The 19,920-nt window shown below is 42.3% G+C and overlaps 1 protein-coding gene across 6 annotated transcripts in view; it reads right to left on the bottom strand.

The window, feature by feature from the left end:
• Positions 1–17,165, bottom strand: part of LOC110539023 (C-Jun-amino-terminal kinase-interacting protein 4) — a 59,371-nt gene extending 42,206 nt beyond the window's left edge. For all 6 annotated transcript variants that reach the window (XM_036941485.1, XM_036941484.1, XM_036941482.1 and 3 more), the window contains exons 1-2: positions 16,676–17,165; positions 3,566–3,686 (exon numbers count right to left, since the gene is read on the bottom strand). In XM_036941485.1, coding sequence (XP_036797380.1) covers positions 3,566–3,686; positions 16,676–16,975 — 421 coding nt within the window. In that variant the 5' untranslated portion in view covers positions 16,976–17,165. The remainder of the gene's footprint in view (positions 1–3,565; positions 3,687–16,675) is intronic.
• Between the last annotated feature and the right edge of the window lie 2,755 nt (positions 17,166–19,920).

Raw genomic sequence — 19,920 nt, forward strand, 5'->3', positions numbered from 1 at the left:
GTGGAACGACATTTATTGGATATTTCAAACTTTTTTAACAAATCAAAAACTGAAAAATTGGGCGTGCAAAATTATTCAGCCCCCTTAAGTTAATACTTTGTAACGCCACCTTTTGCTGCGATTACAGCTGTAAGTCGCTTGGGGTATGTCTCTATCAGTTTTGCACATCGAGAGACTGAATTTTTTTCCCATTCCTCCTTGCAAAACAGCTCGAGCTCAGTGAGGTTGGATGGAGAGCATTTGTGAACAGCAGTTTTCAGTTCTTTCCACAGATTCTCGATTGGATTCAGGTTCTGGACTTTGACTTTGCCATTCTAACACCTGGATATGTTAATTTTTGAACCATTCCATTGTAGATTTTGCTTTATGTTTTGGATCATTGTCTTGTTGGAAGACAAATCTCTGTCCCAGTCTCAGGTCTTTTGCAGACTCCATCAGGTTTTCTTCCAGAATGGTCCTGTATTTGGCTCCATCCATCTTCCCATCAATTTTAACCATATTCCCTGTCCCTGCTGAAGAAAAGCAGGCCCAAACTATGATGCTGCCACCACCATGTTTGACAGTGGGGATGGTGTGTTCAGCTGTGTTGCTTTTACGCCAAACATAACGTTTTGCATTGTTGCCAAAAAGTTCAATTTTGGTTTCATCTGACCAGAGCACCTTCTTCCACATGTTTGGTGTGTCTCCCAGGTGGCTTGTGGCAAACTTTAAACAACACTTTTTATGGATATCTTTAAGAAATGGCTTTCTTCTTGCCACTCTTCCATAAAGGCCAGATTTGTGCAATCTACGACTGATTGTTGTCCTATGGACAGAGTCTCCCACCTCAGCTGTAGATCTCTGCAGTTCATCCAGAGTGATCATGGGCCTCTTGGCTGCATCTCTGATCAGTCTTCTCCTTGTATGAGCTGAAAGTTTAGAGGGACGGCCAGGTCTTGGTAGATTTGCAGTGGTCTGATACTCCTTCCATTTCAATATTATCGCTTGCACAGTGCTCCTTGGGATGTTTAAAGCTTGGGAAATCTTTTTGTATCCAAATCCGGCTTTAAACTTCTTCACAACAGTATCTCGGACCTGCCTGGTGTGTTCCTTGTTCTTCATGATGCTCTCTGCGCTTTTAACGGACCTCTGAGACTATCACAGTGCAGGTGCATTTATACGGAGACTTGATTACACACAGGTGGATTGTATTTATCATCATTAGTCATTTAGGTCAACATTGGATCATTCAGAGATCCTCACTGAACTTCTAGAGAGAGTTTGCTGCACTGAAAGTAAAGGGGCTGAATAATTTTGCACGCCCAATTTTTCAGTTTTTGATTTGTTAAAAAATGTTGAAATATCCAATAAATGTCATTCCACTTCATGATTGTGTCCCACTTGTTGTTGATTCTTCACAAAAAAATACAGTTTTATATCTTTATGTTTGAAGCCTGAAATGTGGCAAAAGGTCGCAAAGTTCAAGGGGGCCGAATACTTTTGCAAGGCACTGTACTTCCCAGCCACTCATACGAACCACAGTGACTGTGGCCAGCTATGGGAGGGGCCTTTCTCTCTGCCTGCCCAACAGGCATCCGCAGGACAGCTATGTGGTCCTTCTCTGAGGAGTGGCGAGAGTGGGTAGGATGTAGACCGAGTTAGTGTGTTTAGAACGTTGGCTCACTCTGTTGGGTGGACTGGGTGAGAGGAAGAGCTGCATCTACGCAATATTCTGTTTCTTTTTGACAAAAGACAATGAACGGCATTGTCAAAGAAACCAAGAGTTGTGTCTGCAGATCAGGGTTGGGGTCAATTCCATTTTAATTCCAGGCAATTCAGAAAGTAAACCAAATTCCAATTTTCCTAACTGAAAAGCATTGAAGATAATTGGAATTTCAGTGTACTTCCAGAATTGACTGGAATTGAAATGGAATTGACCACAACCCTGCAGCAGATACACACCATGTCTAAACAGCATTCTAGTGTATCACTGTCCTGCAAAGTAACCACGGATCTGGAAGTCCACTCATCTTCTCCTCCATACAAGCTTCCCAATTGAAGTAAGAGGGCAAGTAAGAGATGATGCCTGCAGTCTAAGACTATCCACACAGAGTAGCTTGTGGGCAACTCTACACATAGAGTAGCTGTGGACTCTGCCCTGGTTGGAGAACGCATGAATTGACCCATGAATTATTCACCACAGACTGGGAGTGGCAGCAGCCAGGACAGCGTGCTCTACAGATGGTTAACTATATGAATAGGACTCGTAACTGTTTATACACACAGGGCGTGTGCCGTTACGATCTGCATTTCCCAGGCCTGGGTTGCCAGTCTGTTTCTGCTTTAGCAATTGTTTAGCATGACAACAATAAAGGAAATGGCTGAAGCAGGAACTGGCAGTCAGATTGTCATTTTCCTAAGACTGAAGAACAACAGCAGTATGTCAGTTTATGAAGCTATGGTTCTCTCCTCTTCAATAAGTCATTGCTAACAGAGGTTTGAGCTATCACATCACACTGTGGATGCATGTGTTCCCTAAAGGCACCGCATCAGACTCCCCTCCTAAATCCACCAATGGGATGTGGTGCCTGGCTGCCACTTAAAGAGGATGGGAGTAACAGTAATCCTGTAATCCCATTACTGTCACCCAAAAAGAGTGTGAATGAATGCGTAAGTGTGTGCGTGCGTGCGTGTGTGCGTGCGTCTAATTAATTGTCCGAGGGATTAATGGGAGACGAGAAAGGCAGAGGCAGAGAATATAATGGAAATACATTTGCACTGGGCTCCGTGGAGATGCTATATATGGACTGCTGTGTGCAAAATGGTAGGCATACCAATGATGTGAAATGCATGTATGTGGCTGTGTGGGTGGGTGGGTAATGTATGTGTGGATTCAGTGTGAGAGGGAGAGAGGAGAAACAGGAGTGAGATGGTGAATCTAAAACTACCTCCTCGCCCCTACCAAATCACTCCGTTGTCACGTGTTGCTCACGAAACTCTGAGGGTGACTTCCAGAGAGCGGCGAGGGGATCAATAAGCCCATCAACACCAGGACACACTCCTGACTTGAATGATGCAGTTCATGTTACCTTTTTAAATAATAAAACAAGCATGAAATTCAAATGAACAAATCCACCCTGTCGTTTTACAAAATCTAAACCTCAGCAACAGTTAAACATTTCATTTGGGTGTTATTTCTTCTTTTACATGTATCAAGTTTCGACATTAGACAAACAAATGCATTAGGCACGTCTCAAAAATAACTCAAAAATAACGCAGTGCTTTACGGGATTGCACATTGCTATGGATCAGGCAGTGTTGCAGACTCAGTGGAAGTGCCTACCGGAGGGGCTAATAAGCCCCTACACACCCTCACACCCTTTCACTCACTCAGCTTTGGGACACTAGTGCAAATGGCGGAGGTGCATGTGAACGCGAAGTGGAGGGTAAGGGGTCGATTTGGGATTCAGCCTGTGTGTGTGTGTGTGTGTGTGTGTGTGTGTGTGTGTGTGTGTGTGTGTGTGTGTGTGTGAGTGAGTGAGTGAGTGAGTGAGTGAGTGAGCGAGTGAGTGATGTGTAAACTTACTTTGGTCTGCATAGTTCTTGATCTTGAGCTCAAGCTGGCGGGAGTGGGACTCCATTCTGCCCACATGGTTCTGAAGGTCCTTCTTCTCCTGCTCCTGACTGTCCTCAAACTCCATGAACTTCTGCTCAGAGACACACAGAGAGGACTCTCAGTAACTCTCTCTCATCAGTAACATATACAGTCGTGGCCAAAAGTTTTGAGAATGACACAAATTTACATTTTCACATAGTCTGCTGCCTCAGTTTGTATGATGGCAATTTGAATATACTCCAGAATATTATGAAGTGATCAGATTAATTGCAATTAATTGCAAAGTCCCTCTTTGCCATGCAAAGGAACTGAATCCCAAAAAACATTTCCACTGCATTTCAGCCCTGCCACAAAATTACCAGCTGACATCATGTCAGTGATTCTCTCATTAATACAGGTGTGAGTGTTGACGAGGACAAGGCTGGAGATCACTCTGTCATGCTGATTGAGTTTGAATAACAGACTTGAAGCTTCAAAAGGAGGGTGGTGCTTGGAATCATTGTTCTTCCTCTGTCAACCATGGTTACCTGCAAGGAAACACGTGGCGTCATCATTGCTTTGCACAAAAAGGGCTTCACAGGCAAGGATATTGCTGCCAGTAAGATTGCAACTAAATCAACCATTTATCGGATCATCAAGAACTTCAAGGAGAGCGGTTCAATTGTTGTGAAGAAGGCTTCAGGGCGCCCAAGAAAGTCCAGCAAGCGCCAGGACCGTCTCCTAAAGTTGATTCAGCTGTGGGATCGGGGCACCACCAGTACAGAGCTTGCTCAGGAATGGCAGCAGGCAGGTGTCAGTGAATCTGCACGCACAGTGAAGCAAAAACTTTTGGAGGATGACCTGGTGTCAAGAAGGGCAGCTAAGAAGCCACTTCTCTACAGGAAAAACATCGGGGAAAGACTCATATTCTGCAAAAGGTACAGGGATTGGACTGCTGAGGACTGGGGTAAAGTAATTTTCTCTGATGAATCCACTTTCCAATTGTTTGGGGCATCCGAAAAAAAAGCTTGTCCGTAGAAGACAAGGTGAGCGCTGCCATCAGTCCTGTGTCATGCCAACAGTAAAGTATCCTGAGACCATTCATGTGTGGGGTTGCTTCTCAGCCAAGGGAGTGGGCTCACTCACAATTCTGCCTAAGAACACGGCCATGAATAAAGAATGGTACCAACACATCCCTCGAGAGCAACTTCTCCCAACCATCCACGAACAGTTTGGTGACGAACAATGCCTTTTCCAGCATGATGGAGCACCTTGCCATTAGGCAAAAGTGATAACTAAGTGGCTCGGGGAACAAAACATCAATATTTTGGATCCATGGCCAGGAAACTCCCCAGACCTTAATCCCATTGAGAACTTGTGGTCAATCCTCAAGAGGCGGGTGGACAAACAAAAAATAAAAAATCTGACAAACTCCAAGCATTGATTACGCAAGAATGGGCTGCCATCAGTCAGAATGTGGCCCAGAAGTTAATTGACAGCATGCCAGGGCGGATTGCAGAGGTCTTGAAAAAGAAGGGTCAACATTGCAAATATTGACTCCTTGAATCAACTTCATGTAATTGTCAATAAAAGCCTTTGACACTTATGAAATGCTTGTAATTATACTTCAGTATTCCATAGTAACATCTGACAAAAATATCTAGACACTGAAGCAGCAAACTTCGTGGAAATTAATATTTGTGTCATTCTAAAAAAAAATGGCCACGACAGTACACACACACACCACTCTCTCACACCACACACACACACACACACACACACACACACACACACACACACACACACACACACACACACACACACACACACACACACACACACACACACACACACACACACACACACACACACACACACACACACACACATTACATAATACAGTTTAAAAGAGACACTGCGAATATAGAGAGCAGAATTATTATTTGACCAAATACAGGACCACCCTGTACGTTATACAGAGGGGTACATGTGTAGCTACTGCCACAACATAGTCTAGACTACACTCTAAGAAGCAGGGATGTCTACTACTATGTTACATAGACAGACCAGGATCTGGAAGTCTTCTGTTCACCCGGAAATGCAGGTCCCCTCCACTCCCACATCCTCCTGGTGTGTCAGAGAAGTGTGTCCTGGACAGAAATCCAGTGTGTGTGTGTGTGTGTGCTTTCACATCCTGCCAGCTGTAATACTTTACTCTAGCCTGCTCTTCAGTCCTCTCCTTTCTTCTTTTCTGTTTTCACATTTATAGATGCATTGAAATTAGAGCTGCCTTCAGTACATCAGATAATGATCTTTTTTCATCATTAAACAAAGCCATAACATTCTATAGAATACATTTCTACCTGTAACGTTCAACACAGCTAGAAAGGCTGCAGCTAATCATCTGGCCACCATACTGTATTACCCAGGCCTTCTGTGCTCCTCTCCCCTAGAAGAACAAACCAGGGAGCACAGCGCCGCTGGAAAACGTGTGGCAAGACGGCATTTGCCCCAGTACTTCAATCTGGTGTGAATGCAGCGGCACTGAACACGTTTACCAGACAAATGTAATAGTTCACGTCATAGAAAAACATTTTGCAACAGAAAAGAAAGCAGGCATTTCTTATTGGGCAAGTTGACATAGTACCTTCCCCAATTTCAGCCCGTTTGCATGTTTAGTGAATAAAACCCTGTCCCTGGGATTTCATGTGGTAACCCCCACGCTCGCTGTGACAGGTGGATTCACTTGTCAGTCACAGTGGTCATCTAGCTACAGCCTACAGAGCCTAATTAACCACACCTCTCAACAACTATGTTTGGTTGCACCAGCACATAGTTTTTTGACTCTGCACTTGGTTTATTTCTTCGCTCACACTCCTCTCCAGTGTGGAATCCTGGAGCAATCTGACTTTGTGGTCTAGTGGAAACTAGAGCTCGACCGATTAATCGGAATGGCCGATTAATTGGGGCCAATTTCAAGTTTTCATAACAATCGGTAATCCGCATTTTTGGACACCGATCATGGCCGATTACATTGCACGAGGAGACTGCGTGGCAGGCTGACTACCTGTTATGCGAGTGCAGCAAGGAGACAAAGTAAGGTGCTAGCTAGCATTAAACGTATCTTATAAAAAACCATCAATCTTAACATAATCACTAGTTAACTACACATGGTTGATAATATTACTAGTTTATCTAGCTTGTCCTGCATTGCATATAATCAATGCGGTGCCTGTTAATTTATCATTGAATCGCAGCCTACTTCGCCAAACGGGTGATAATTTAACAAGCACATTTGCGAAAAAAAGCACTGTCGTTGCACCAATGTTGCACCAACCATAAACATCAACACCTTTCTTAAAATCAATACACAAGTATATATTTTTAAACCTGCAAATGAACACACATGTTCATGGAAAACAAGGCATGTGTGAATAAAAGCAGTTAATAAAAGCAGTTTAGTCATCTAAAACTATCTAGAATGATCCAATCTATAGCTAGCTAGCTAACAAAACTACTAATGTTAGCTTTAGAGTAGCCTTGCTAGATAGCTAGCTAGCTAACATTAGCTAGCTAGGTTGATGCAATCATGTAGCCAGCAGCTAACATTATGATTTAGACTCACTGAATAAATGTGTTTGGCACAGGATAAAGAAGATGAAACAATCTGCTGCTGCTACCCAAGGACAATGGATACGGAAGTTCCTGGAAAGTTTGTTAGTCCAGTAATGTTCATTGGCATATTATTTTATTTGCACTGCTGGTGATTATTCACAAAGGTTTGTGTTGCAAATTTCACTGTCTTAAAAGTAAAAAACCTACAAATTCCACCACAGAGCAGTCTACAGACAATATGAACACAACCATAAAGAGTGAATTTATGGAGTCAGGCACCACCAAATACAGAGACAGGCAGCCATCTTTTTCGACGAGCTAGTGCATAGTGACACCTAGTGATATGAACTGGTAATGCAGGTTTGGTTAGAATAGAGTGCAACAGAATGAGTAACATTCAATAAAATCTACTTCATGAAAATTATTATTTTCATGAAATATACATTATTTTCAATTAAAATGTTGAAATAAGTTGATTCAATAATTGAATATATGGATTTGACTGGCAATCAGTTCCTACCGTGAGTACTAGGGAACCAAAATATGCTGCTAAGGATGGACACAATAAAGAGGAAAGGAGAGAGGAGAGGATACATATGAGGAATCACAGCATTGAACATTCCATACCCCCATGATTCCTAACACCCCTCATCGGGACTCTGGTTAATGCGGTTCAACAGTTAGGTTGGGCCCTTAGGGCTCTGGTCAAAACTTGTGTACTATATATGGAATAGGGTGCCATTTGGGACACGGCCTGCCCTGTCATCATCTCCACTCTCCACTGCAGCACTTTAGTTATCTAATGTTGTTCTTCTGAACGAGGCCCCTTGGCCTACCCAGAGATACTTCTTGAACCGATGGTTAAAATTGCAAAATATGTTTTGGAGTACTACCAGTGTCAGTTTGTGTCATCTGAAACGTTGGTGTTTCATCGACCGTCTCATGTCCCAACAATGTGTTGTTGGAAGCAGTGCAGTGAGTCTAAGCAAGCAGAGTCTTTAAGGGTGAAATATGTTTTCACTGTCCATGGTCAAGAACATCTCAACTCAGGAAAAAAAAGAAACATCCTCTCACTGTCAACTGTGTTTATTTTCAACAAACTTAACATGTGTAAATATTTGTATGAACATAACAAGACTCAACAACTGAAACATGAACTGAACAAGTTCCACAGACATGTGACTAACAGAAATTGAATAACATGTCCCTGAACAAAGGGGGGGTCAAAATCAAAAGTAACAGTCAGTATCTGGTGTGGCCACCAGATGCATTAAGTACTGCAGTGCATCTCCTCCTCATAGACTGCACCAGATTTGCCAGTTCTTGCTGTGATATGTTACCCCACTCTTCCACCAAGGCACCTGCAAGTTCCCGGACATATCTGGGGAGAATGGCCCTAGCCCTCACCCTCCGATCCAACAGGTCCCAGACGTGCTCAATGGGATTGAGATCTGGGCTCTTCACTGGCCATGGCAGAACACTGACATTCCTGTCTTGCAGGAAATCACGCACAGTGGACGAGCAGTATGGCTGGTGGCATTGTCATGCTGGAGGGTCATGTCAGGATGAGTCTGCAGGAAGGGTACCACATGAGGGAGGAGGATGTCTTTCCTGTAACGCACAGCGTTGAGATTGCCTGCAATGACAACAAGCTCAGTCCGATGATGCTGTGACACACTGCCCCAGACCATGACGGACCCTCCGCCTCCAAATCGATCCCGCTCCAGAGTACAGGCCTCGGTGTAACGCTCATTCCTTCAACGATAAATGCGAATCCAACCATCACCCCTGGTGAGACAAAACCGTGACTCGTCAGTGAAGAGCACTTTTTGCCAATCCTGTCTGGTCCAGCGATGGCGGGTTTGTGCCCATAGTCGACACTGTTGCCGGTGATGTCTGGTGAGGACCTGCCTTACAACAGGACTACAAGACCTGTCCAGCCTCTCTCAGCCTATTGCGGACAGTCTGAGCACAGATGGAGGGATTGTGCGTTCCTGGTGTAACTCGGGCAGTTGTTGTTGCCATCCTGTACCTGTCCTGCAGGTGTGATGTTCGGATGTACCGATCCTGTGCAGGTGTTGTTACACGTGGTCTGCCACTGCGAGGACAGTCAGCTGTCCGTCCTGTCTCAGGCGTCTCACAGTACGGACATTGCAATTTATTGCCCTGGCCACATCTGCAGTCCTCATGCCTCCTTGCAGCATGCCTAAGGCACGTTCACGCAGATGAGCAGGGACCCTGGGCATCTTTCTTTTGGTGTTTTTCAGAGTCAGTAGAAAGGCCTCTTTAGTGTCCTAAGTTTTCTTAACTGTGACCTTAATTGCCTACCGTCCGTAGGCTGTTAGTGTCTTAACGACCGTTCCACAGGTGCATGTTCATTGAACAAGTATGGGAAACAGTGAAGTTATTTAGATTTTTATGAATTACCTTTGAAAGACAGGGTCCTGAAAAAGGGAAGATAATTTTTTTGCTGGGTTTATATGTGATGCATTGTGGGTAAATGGTGACTGACTAATTTACAAATAATAATGAGTAGGCCTAGTTACATACACTGCTCAAAAAAATTAAGGGAACACTTAAACAACACAATGTAACTCCAAGTCAATCACACTTCTGTGAAATCAAACTGTCCACTTAGGAAGCAACACTGATTGACAATAAATTTCACATGCTGTTGTGCAAATGGAATAGACAACAGGTGGAAATTATAGGCATTTAGCAAGACACCCCCAATAAAGGAGTGGTTCTGCAGGTGGTGACCACAGACCACTTCTCAGTTCCTATGCTACCGAGATGAGATCCTCAGACCCCTTGTGAGACCATATGCTGGTGCGGTTGGCCCTTGGTTCCTCCTAATGCAAGACAATGCTAGACCTCGTGTGGCTGGAGTGTGTCAGCAGTTCCTGCAAGAGGAAGGCATTGATGCTATGGACTGGCCCGCCCGTTCCCCAGACCTGAATCCAACTGAGCACATCTGGGACATTATGTCTCGCTCCATCCACCAACGCCACGTTGCACCACAGACTGTGCAGGAGTTGGCGGATGCTTTAGTCTAGGTCTGGGAGGAGATCCCTCAGGAGACCATCCGCCACCTCATCAGGAGCATGCCCAGGCGTTGTAGGGAGGTCATACAGGCACGTGGAGGCCACACACACTACTGAGCCCCATTTTGAGTTGTTTTAAGGACATTACATCAAAGTTGGATCAGCCTGTAGTGTGGTTTTCCACTTTAATTTTGAGTGTGACTCCAAATCCAGACCTCCATGGGTTGATAAATGTAATTTCCATTGATCATTTTTGTGTGATTTTGTTGTCAGCACATTCAACTATGTGAAGAAAAAAGTATTTAATAAGAATATTTCATTAATTCAGATCTAGGATGTGTTATTTTAGTGTTCCCTTTATTTTTTTGAGCGGTGTATGTTGATTTGTAGATGAGTCAGCCTTGGCTGTGTCTTTGCTTCACTAGGCTGGCCAACCATGATAATAACAACATTGTCAGACAACAACAGAAGGTTAGTGGTTTTATAACTTACACATAAAAAACTGTTACAAAGTATACTGTGTATAATGTTAAATGTAACCCTGCCTTACATAAAGCTTACAGAATTAATAGCAGAAGAGCATCATTAATCAGATGACATAAAATGTATACTTTCTACATTGAAACCTTTCTGTATTTATTTTTCAAAGTCCACTGCTTAACATTGTGTGTGTATGTGTGTGTGTAGAGTGTAATTCATATTTAAAGTCATTGTAACCATTCTTTGCATAACGCTCAGCCCTGCTATAGTAGTTCACTAAACTACAGAGTATATTGTCCATTGAAGTTGTTGTCTCTGGCTCTTTTGATATTATATTCACAATGAATAACAACAAGGTTTGTGATAGTGTGAGTCACCTCAGGTCAAGATGGTTTTCAATTCACATGAGCAGACAATTAAAAGCACAGGCCTATAGTCATAACACAGAGGAAAAGGGAAGCTATGTATAATAAGGCCTATAGTCATAACACAGATGAAAAGGGAAGCTATGTATAATAAGGCCTATAGTCATAACACAGAGGAAAAGGGAAGCTATGTATAATAAGGCCTATAGTCATAACACAGATGAAAAGGGAAGCTATGTATAATAAGGCCTATAGTCATAACACAGATGAAAAGGGAAGCTATGTATAATAAGGCCTATAGTCATAACACAGAGGAAAAGGGAAGCTATGTATAATAAGGCCTATAGTCATAACACAGAGGAAAAGGGAAGCTATGTATAATAAGGCCTATAGTCATAACACAGAGGAAAAGGGAAGCTATGTATAATAAGGCCTATAGTCATAACACAGATGAAAAGGGAAGCTATGTATAATAAGGCCTATAGTCATAACACAGATGAAAAGGGAAGCTATGTATAACAAGGCCTATAGTCATAACACAGATGAAAAGGGAAGCTATGTATAATAAGGCCTATAGTCATAACACAGATGAAAAGGGAAGCTATGTATAATAAGGCCTATAGTCATAACACAGATGAAAAGGGAAGCTATGTATAACAAGGCCTATAGTCATAACACAGATGAAAAGGGAAGCTATGTATAATAAGAATATTTTGTCATAGCCTACGAATAGGACCCAGAGTTTTACCTGACCAGGTCATGATCAGGAAAAACTCCATGCCCCAGAAAAGACACAGACGAATTTTGCCACACCACTTTTGAAGCAATGGTGCCACCTCTGAGGGAGCGGCCATTGTTTGCATCCATGTAGATTCATCGTGATTCAAAACATTGGTTAAGGATGAAGTATTACTTGCCACGTCTGTAAAGTGGCAGTTTATAACCACACCTTAGGGACGAATGTCGAACTGGAGTGAAATCTACTTACGCTCACTCACATTTCTATAAACAGTCAAACAGTGTATCATTTGTACAAAGGGAACTGTGTGATGAATTACTATATCATGGAGACTTTACTCCTCATAGTGGTGAGAAGATGCACACAGCTGAACACCCTTCTTTATTTTTCCAGGTTTGTGTTTTCGATTTGAGCGATCTGTTAATAAATAACAACAACAGATTCAATGTGTGGCAGAGGGGCCTATAAAAGCTGAAGAACACACACACATCCAGGTCCTTTTGCCTGATGAAGACCTAAAGGTGGGAACGTTGTTATAATAACATCACTTAGGAACATCAGCAGCAATGTGGCGTTTTCCTTTTTATATTTCACAGTGGCCTATAAGACATTAGGGGAACAGATGTTGCTCTTTATGTTCCAGATGTTGCTCTTTAAAATCCAAGAGGGTTTGACAAACCATTCCCTTGGAAACAGATTAGGTCAATATTGAGTAAAATGGGGAAGGTTTATGGTGCAACACCAGGCCCAAGAGAAGGTAATAGAAGACAAGGCACAGGGAAGTCTCTCCCTCTCAGTGAGCCCTGGCCATCACAAAGGATCACATGACCTGGAAATCCTAACCCACACAGCCAACAATAGGAAAACCTCGGTCCCCCCCCGCCTCCCCATCTGCATCTTTTCTGGGGAACACAAGGCTTCCTGGGATGAAGAAACACAAGGCGGGCTGGAGGAGTGTGTCTCACTGTTTCTGTGTCACAGCCTGGACAGAGCGGAGAAGCCTAAAACAGCACTACACGCTGAGTTTGGTCCAATGGGACTACAGAGAGACAAACGGTCCGAGTCACATCCAACTCTCCCTCACTATGACTCGGGGCCAGGCAGCAAGAGGTCCAACAAACACACACATGGACACAAACCAAAACACACACAGAAATAGGTCAAACCAGACTGGGCAGTGCTGCAAGTGAAGCCCCGCAGTCTTGAAGTTGTCTGTAACCACTGATCAAAGCTCAGTATAGTCATTTTGACCCCAAATGGCTGTGGTAAAAATTGTGGTAGGCTGAGCTGATCCTAGGTCTGCTGTAGGGGCAAGGCAACCTTTAGTTCTATGGTGATCGTTCTCCCCACTGAGGTAGGGTCATGACTCTGTGTATGGGCCTGGACAGATGCTAAGTTCCTCTTCTATTCCTGATGCCTATTTCTTTACTTTTACTAGAGGGAGGAGCTTAATATGTTACCTTTACTAGAGGAGCTTAAGATGCATATCCAAAGCAGTCGAAACGATGCAGGTCAGTCTGCTTTGGATGGAACTTCAACTGCTTTGGATGGAACTTTATTCTCACAGTATTATACACTCCAAATTATTATTATTATTTTTTTTACATATTTGAGTAGTAATGTCATGATTACTCAAGTAACAACTCATTCAGGATGATACAGTGAGAAAAGGTGTAACTACAGAAATAGCATGAAAGCCCTTCATACTGCAAGTGCCAGTAAAACCCAGTTCTGTTTTATCTCCCCTCGCTTGTCCTGTCCTCTTAATTCTGTTCTGTCCTTTCTCACCTCATCCTCTCCTCAACTCTCCATCCGATGAGCAGTCTTGATAAATTGCAGAGTCACTAAACCTGCTGCTTCTGAGGCAGAATACAGCATCTTCTCTATGTGTGTGTGTGTGTGTGTGTGTGTGTGTGTGTGTGTGTGTGTGTGTGTGTGTGTGTGTGTGTGTGTGTATGTCCAATGTACCTTGCCCGATTAGGAATGTTTGTCTCTATAACAAGAGGCCTAATTCACTTCTCATAAATGTAAATGTGTAACTACTCATTCATAAACCGTTTCAAGGGCTTTTCCTAGACTACAATAGGTAATTGCGGCCCACTTAGGGACGCTGTATAATAGCCTGACTGTATTTGTCTATACTCTTTTCTGATTACTGATGCTTTAGTTTAGAGCAGTGGTCACCAACAGATTCAAAATCACTTTGAGTCAAAATGCAATCCGAGATCTACCGCTCAGAATTTTTTTTTTACCTAAACCTATGCAATGTTAAGCAATTAAAAACAGTTCCGTAACAATGAGGTTTGTGAGGTGGCCTATAGACCCAATACATCATCACTGCATGTTGACTATGCAAAATTCTTGTGTCAGATACATCTTGGTGTCAGATACATTTTTACTCGTAATTTCTTGCCGACACCAACCAATACCAGGGGAGTGAAAAACTCATAATTATCAGATCCCATAAAACCGCTTTGCCAGCACAAATAGCCACACTCCTTTCATGACTCATTAATATCTTAGCATTACTTTTGTTAAATCATTAGTATACATTTTAAATAGCTTTTACAGATTGGATGTTTTACAAGAAAAGGTCATTTTATTCATGGTTGTTTCTATTGTTTTTAACAACATGTAGTTTTTAACAAATGTAAATGTAATATTCAAATGCTGTTTTTATGTGTATAAATGTTGTACAAATATAAATGATCTGTTTTTAAAGGAAATGTAATAATAAAACTTTTCCAAAAGGAAAACAATTATAATAATATATTATGGACTATTTTCTGGTCTTCCTACTTCACTCTTAACATTACTGTACTTTACTTTCATTTAAAAATATCCTAAACTTTGTAGTGCTCCTCATCATTTCCTTGATTTGCTGGTAGGGAAAAGTGGGGATCATTGTTTGAAAGTTGCTCGCTCACTATTAGTAAGGTGTGACTGGGGGAAGTTAGAACATATTTGATATTTTTATCTGTTATAGACCTGTTTGAGTTAGTGATCATTTGTAGAGTGGCTCTCTATCTGCCCTCGGCATGCATGTGTTACCATTCTGAATGTCTAAAGAATTAATATGTTCTCCTGAAATACTGTATGAACACAGTGGGCATTTTGAACTCTTATTATGGTGACAACGTGGGGTGTGCCGACGTAATCGGATTTACTCTTCATTACCCTTGTTTTTCTCAGACCATTTTCAAATTATGTTAAAACATTTTACGTACATGATCACACAGGTAATATAACATTTTAGGTCCATGATCACACAGGTAATAGAACATTTTAGGCCCATGATCACACAGGTAATAGAACATTTTAGGTCCATGATCACACGGGTAATAGAACATTTTAGGCCCATGATCACACGGGTAATAGAACATTTGTTGTATTACTTGCGGGGCACTGCTGAGTGAGCATAATATACAGCCTTTATTTACTGGGACTGATGGTCTGCATCTGATGGTCACTGAGAGGAGGGAAGGAGCAGCCATGAAGCTGCCTCTCACCTGACTTACCGTCCCTCCTCTCTCCCTCCCTTCACTGAAAAAAAGAGGACAGTCTTCCAGCTGATGGTCACTGAGAGGAGGGAGGGAGCAGCCGTGAAGCTGCCTCTCACCTGACTTACCGTCCCTCCTCTCTCCCTCCCTTCACTGAAAAAAAGAGGACAGTCTTCCAGCTGATGGCGAAACTTAAGTTGCACTGCATTATTTCTGCACCAATTCATGTTGTTACTCCTATGACCAGAGAAAGTGAAATATCCCTTCATATTAAAAAAGACACAAGCCTCTAATAATAACGGAATAATAATATGTCAATCATTATTATTATGTTGGTAACCCATTGTATAAAAGTGATTCAAAGCCTTCGAAGACAGTGTTTTGAGGATATATTGGCACGGTAACAACACCCGTTCCAATATATCCTCCAAACACCGGCTTCTCGAGCATTATCACTTAATTGAGAGGCTTTGAAGCCATACTGGCACTCCCTAGTAGGAGCAGTCCTCTATAGGAATTAATGGAATTCTACAGTATTTCCATTAAATGTTTCGAGAACAGAATTACATGGAATTAAGTAGGGGTCAGTAACATGTGTAGTCTCTTTTACAAGTGACAAGTACCAAGATGGTTTAAATACACCACCCCCTGTCAGTCATCCAGGATATATACACATCACCGGTCTAGACAGGAGCTAATGGTGTGTGAGAGCAGAACACAGGTGGGATGTTTCTGATGACATGATTGGATTTACCTTGACAGGAAGACAGTTCTCCCAGTGGCTCTGTTTATCTTTGGACAAAAAACAATATACTAAAGATATTTTCATGCAAAGTGATAAGCGGCTGACAGCTGTTTTTGCAGGCTACAGTAGCCAAGCAGGCAAACAGTCTGACAAAAAAAGAATGGATGGTTGACTGTAACTGGGGGCTACGTCCTCTCATGGCAACATCAAACGCGCACCTATATACTTAGAGGAGAAAAACATATCTGTCGCAGGCATGCTGTGTGTTAGTGCGTGATGAAATTGAGGCTACTGTGAATCAATCCACCATGGATGGGTAGGCTACTGTTAGCATGATGCTAAACTAATCACACAGTTACTCCTCTAACTGGGAAGCAGATATTACGAACGTGGCTCTCCTTCCACAATATAAGATTATTAGCCTCGTGGGTATCCCTTGTTGACAACGTTGCACCACGTGCATGTTCTACACTACACATAGACATCGGTAGGGATGCTTTGGTGATGAAAAACACTGGCTTGGGTGGCCTTGCAGCTAGAGGCTGCGTTTAAAATCCGCTGTCAATGTCCTCCATCTCACTCCCTCTCTCCGTCGTTCGCTGCCCGGACTCACCTCCTCTGCGTGTTTCCTCAGCGCTTTCTCCCGTTCATACTGCGTGATGAGCTGTTCGTTGTCCTCCTTTAACAGTTCTAGCTCCACTTCATGCTCCTGGTTTTCCGCGAACACCGAATCCAGGTTCTCCAGCACAGCCACGACGAGCGGCATCAGTTCTTTCACCACATCTTCGTCGTATTTTCCTATCAGTTTCTCAAACTCGCGGTAGATGGAGTTGGCCAGGCCCGATACCCGCTCCGACATCATAGCCGATGTCCCCGGGTCGTCCTGGTACACTACTCCGTCCTCCAACTCCATTTTCTTCCCTTCCTTGAACAAATAGGTCCTGTAAATAGGATTTACACTTACCCCGCCACTATGAATTCCGTTATTTTCTTTAAGAAAATCGAATGTGTATTCCCTTTAAAAGCTTCAATTGAAATGGCAATATACGTGTAATTGTCCCTCACTGGAAGCCTTCGATAGACGTGGATAATGTTTTCCCTCCGGTTCGGTCCTCTCACAACAGAGGTGCGTTCAGTTCACTTGAACGTTTGCTACGTTGCAGAACTGTTTGTACTGAACGACACGTTTTCAAAAACGTTTTCGTACGTTCTTGAACAGACTTGAGGTACGTTTGCTCCCGTTTGGTAGGTGTGGTGAGGTGTGACTTGGAGCAACGAGTGACGTTTTAAAGGGCAGTGGCCATGCTGACAGCGTTCCCGCAACCGTTATTATTATACATCAGTTTCCCCAACCCACAACCTCCACGTTATTCAACTGGTCGTTCAGTACCATTTCCGTTCAATTGAACGTTCCAGAACGTAAAAACTTGCTGAATGCAGCCCAGCTGAGTATGACGTGGTGACGTCACATTTTTAACGTGGACAATGTAGTTTTACCGAATATTTGTAGCCTACAATGTTAAGCCTAGGGCTAGTCATATGATATAGTCAAACACATTATAGTAATAACATAGTAATACGAAAGTATTAATAAAGGCATCTTTATTTAAATTCCATTGTCCTCAAAATACTTTAAGATCCTGCTCTAATAACGATTACATTTTAGTTATTTAGCAGATGCTTTTATCCAGAGCGATTTACAGTTAGTGCATTGACCTTAATAAGATAGCTATCAGTAAGTAAAGTAAGTAAAATTTTCCTCAATAAAGTAGCTAAATAATAAATAAATAAAATATACAAATAATATATGCAATAAATAACATATTTCTTCAATAAATTATACATTGTATAATTTAAACAACAGACAAAAACAAACCAACAGAAAAAACAAGTGGCAAAATTGTCCTACTCAATTATTATTATTTATTTTTACCTTTATTTAACTAGGCAAGTCAGTTAAGAACAAATTCTTATTTTCAATGAAGGCCTAGGAACAGTGGGTTAACTGCCTGTTCAGGGGCAGAACGACAGATTTATATCTAGTCAGCTCGGGATTTGAACCTTCCGGTTACTAGTCCAACGCTCTAACCACTAGACTACCCTGCCGCCCCAGGGTAAGCAAACAATGTGAAAGAAATGACCGGAAGTAGTAGCCTTCACTATTCAGTGGGGTTTTATGTGGCTGTATGACAGACCCACTTGTATTATGATTCAGTGTAGGCTAGTATAGGCTAGTGACTCTGGATAATGTATGCATCCCTCAGTTATCTTCAGTGTTGTAATAGCCTACTCAAGACCGGCCTAGGAGTGTCTCGGTCTTGTCTTGGTGTCAGATACATTTTTACTCGTAATTTCTTGCCGACACCAACCAATACCAGGGGAGTGAAAAACTCATATTTCAAATTTTCATATTTCAAATTATGTTAAAACATTTTAGGTCCATGATCACACGGGTAATAAAACATTTTAGGTCCATGATCACACAGGTAATAGAACATTTTAGGTCCATGATCACACGGGTAATAGAACATGTTAGGACCATGATCACAAAGGTAATAGAACATTTTAGGTCCATGATCACACAGGTAATAGAACATTTTAGGTCCATGATCACACAGGTAATAGAACATTTTAGGTCCATGATCACACGGATAATGGAACATTTGTTGTATTACTTGCGGGGCACTGCTGAGTGAGCATAATATACAGCCTTTATTTACAGGGACTGATGGTCTGCATCTGATGGTCACTGAGAGGAGGGAAGGAGCAGCCATGAAGCTGCTACTCACCTGACTTACCGTCCCTCCTCTCTCCCTCCCTTCACTGAAAAAAGAGGACAGTCTTCCATCTGATGGTCACTGAGAGGAGGGAGGGAGCAGCCGTGAAGCTGCTACTCACCTGACTTACCGTCCCTCCTCTCTCCCTCCCTTCACTGAAAAAAGAGGACAGTCTTCCATCTGATGGTCACTGAGAGGAGGGAGGGAGCAGCCGTGAAGCTGCCTCTCACCTGACTTACCGTCCCTCCTCTCTCCCTCCCTTCACTGAAAAAAGAGGACAGTCTTCCATCTGATGGTCACTGAGAGGAGGGAGGGAGCAGCCGTGAAGCTGCCTCTCACCTGACTTACCGTCCCTCCTCTCTCCCTCCCTTCACTGAAAAAAGAGGACAGTCTTCCAGCTGATGGCGAAACTTAAGTTGCACTGCATTATTTCTGCACCAATTCATGTTGTTACTCCTATGACCAGAGAAAGTGAAATTGATGGTTAACAAATCGAACAGTCTTTCATAATACAATCGGATGGTTTTTGTACTCACCTTCTCCTTTATGTACTTGCTCAGATAGATGTTTTTCAGGTCTTTCTTCACCAATGGACAGGCTTCATCCACTCTGGTGAGAATAACCATTTGGGGAATCCCTGCCAGAGCAAACTGTTTAATTCAGCAGTCCTTTTTCTCTCCAGGCAATGCGATGACGCTCCTACTCAAAGACATAGTACACCTACAATACTATTAGTTTGTGTAGCCATCAAAATAATAGCAATGTACAGTCATTTTCAGACCTGGGTTGAAATATATGTGTATTTGATCATTTTCTATTTAAATACATATTTTCTGTGTATTTGAGTATTTTAAATAATGTGGCCCAAATCAACTACTTCTATTGGAAGTATTTCAACGTTTTTTCAAATGATTGCGTAACACTTCATTTTCAGGTTCATTATTACATTGTGATTGCTGTAATAAGGATTTATTACAGTGTAATTCATTATAAGTATTGTAATGAATTGTGATAATTTATAGTTACACTGTAATAACAACATGATGCTTGTTCCCATGTTTGTTTCAAATGTAAAAGTTTT

The sequence above is a fragment of the Oncorhynchus mykiss genome, chromosome 13 (assembly GCF_013265735.2).
Source record: "Oncorhynchus mykiss isolate Arlee chromosome 13, USDA_OmykA_1.1, whole genome shotgun sequence".
Classification (NCBI taxonomy): Eukaryota; Metazoa; Chordata; class Actinopteri; order Salmoniformes; family Salmonidae; genus Oncorhynchus; species Oncorhynchus mykiss.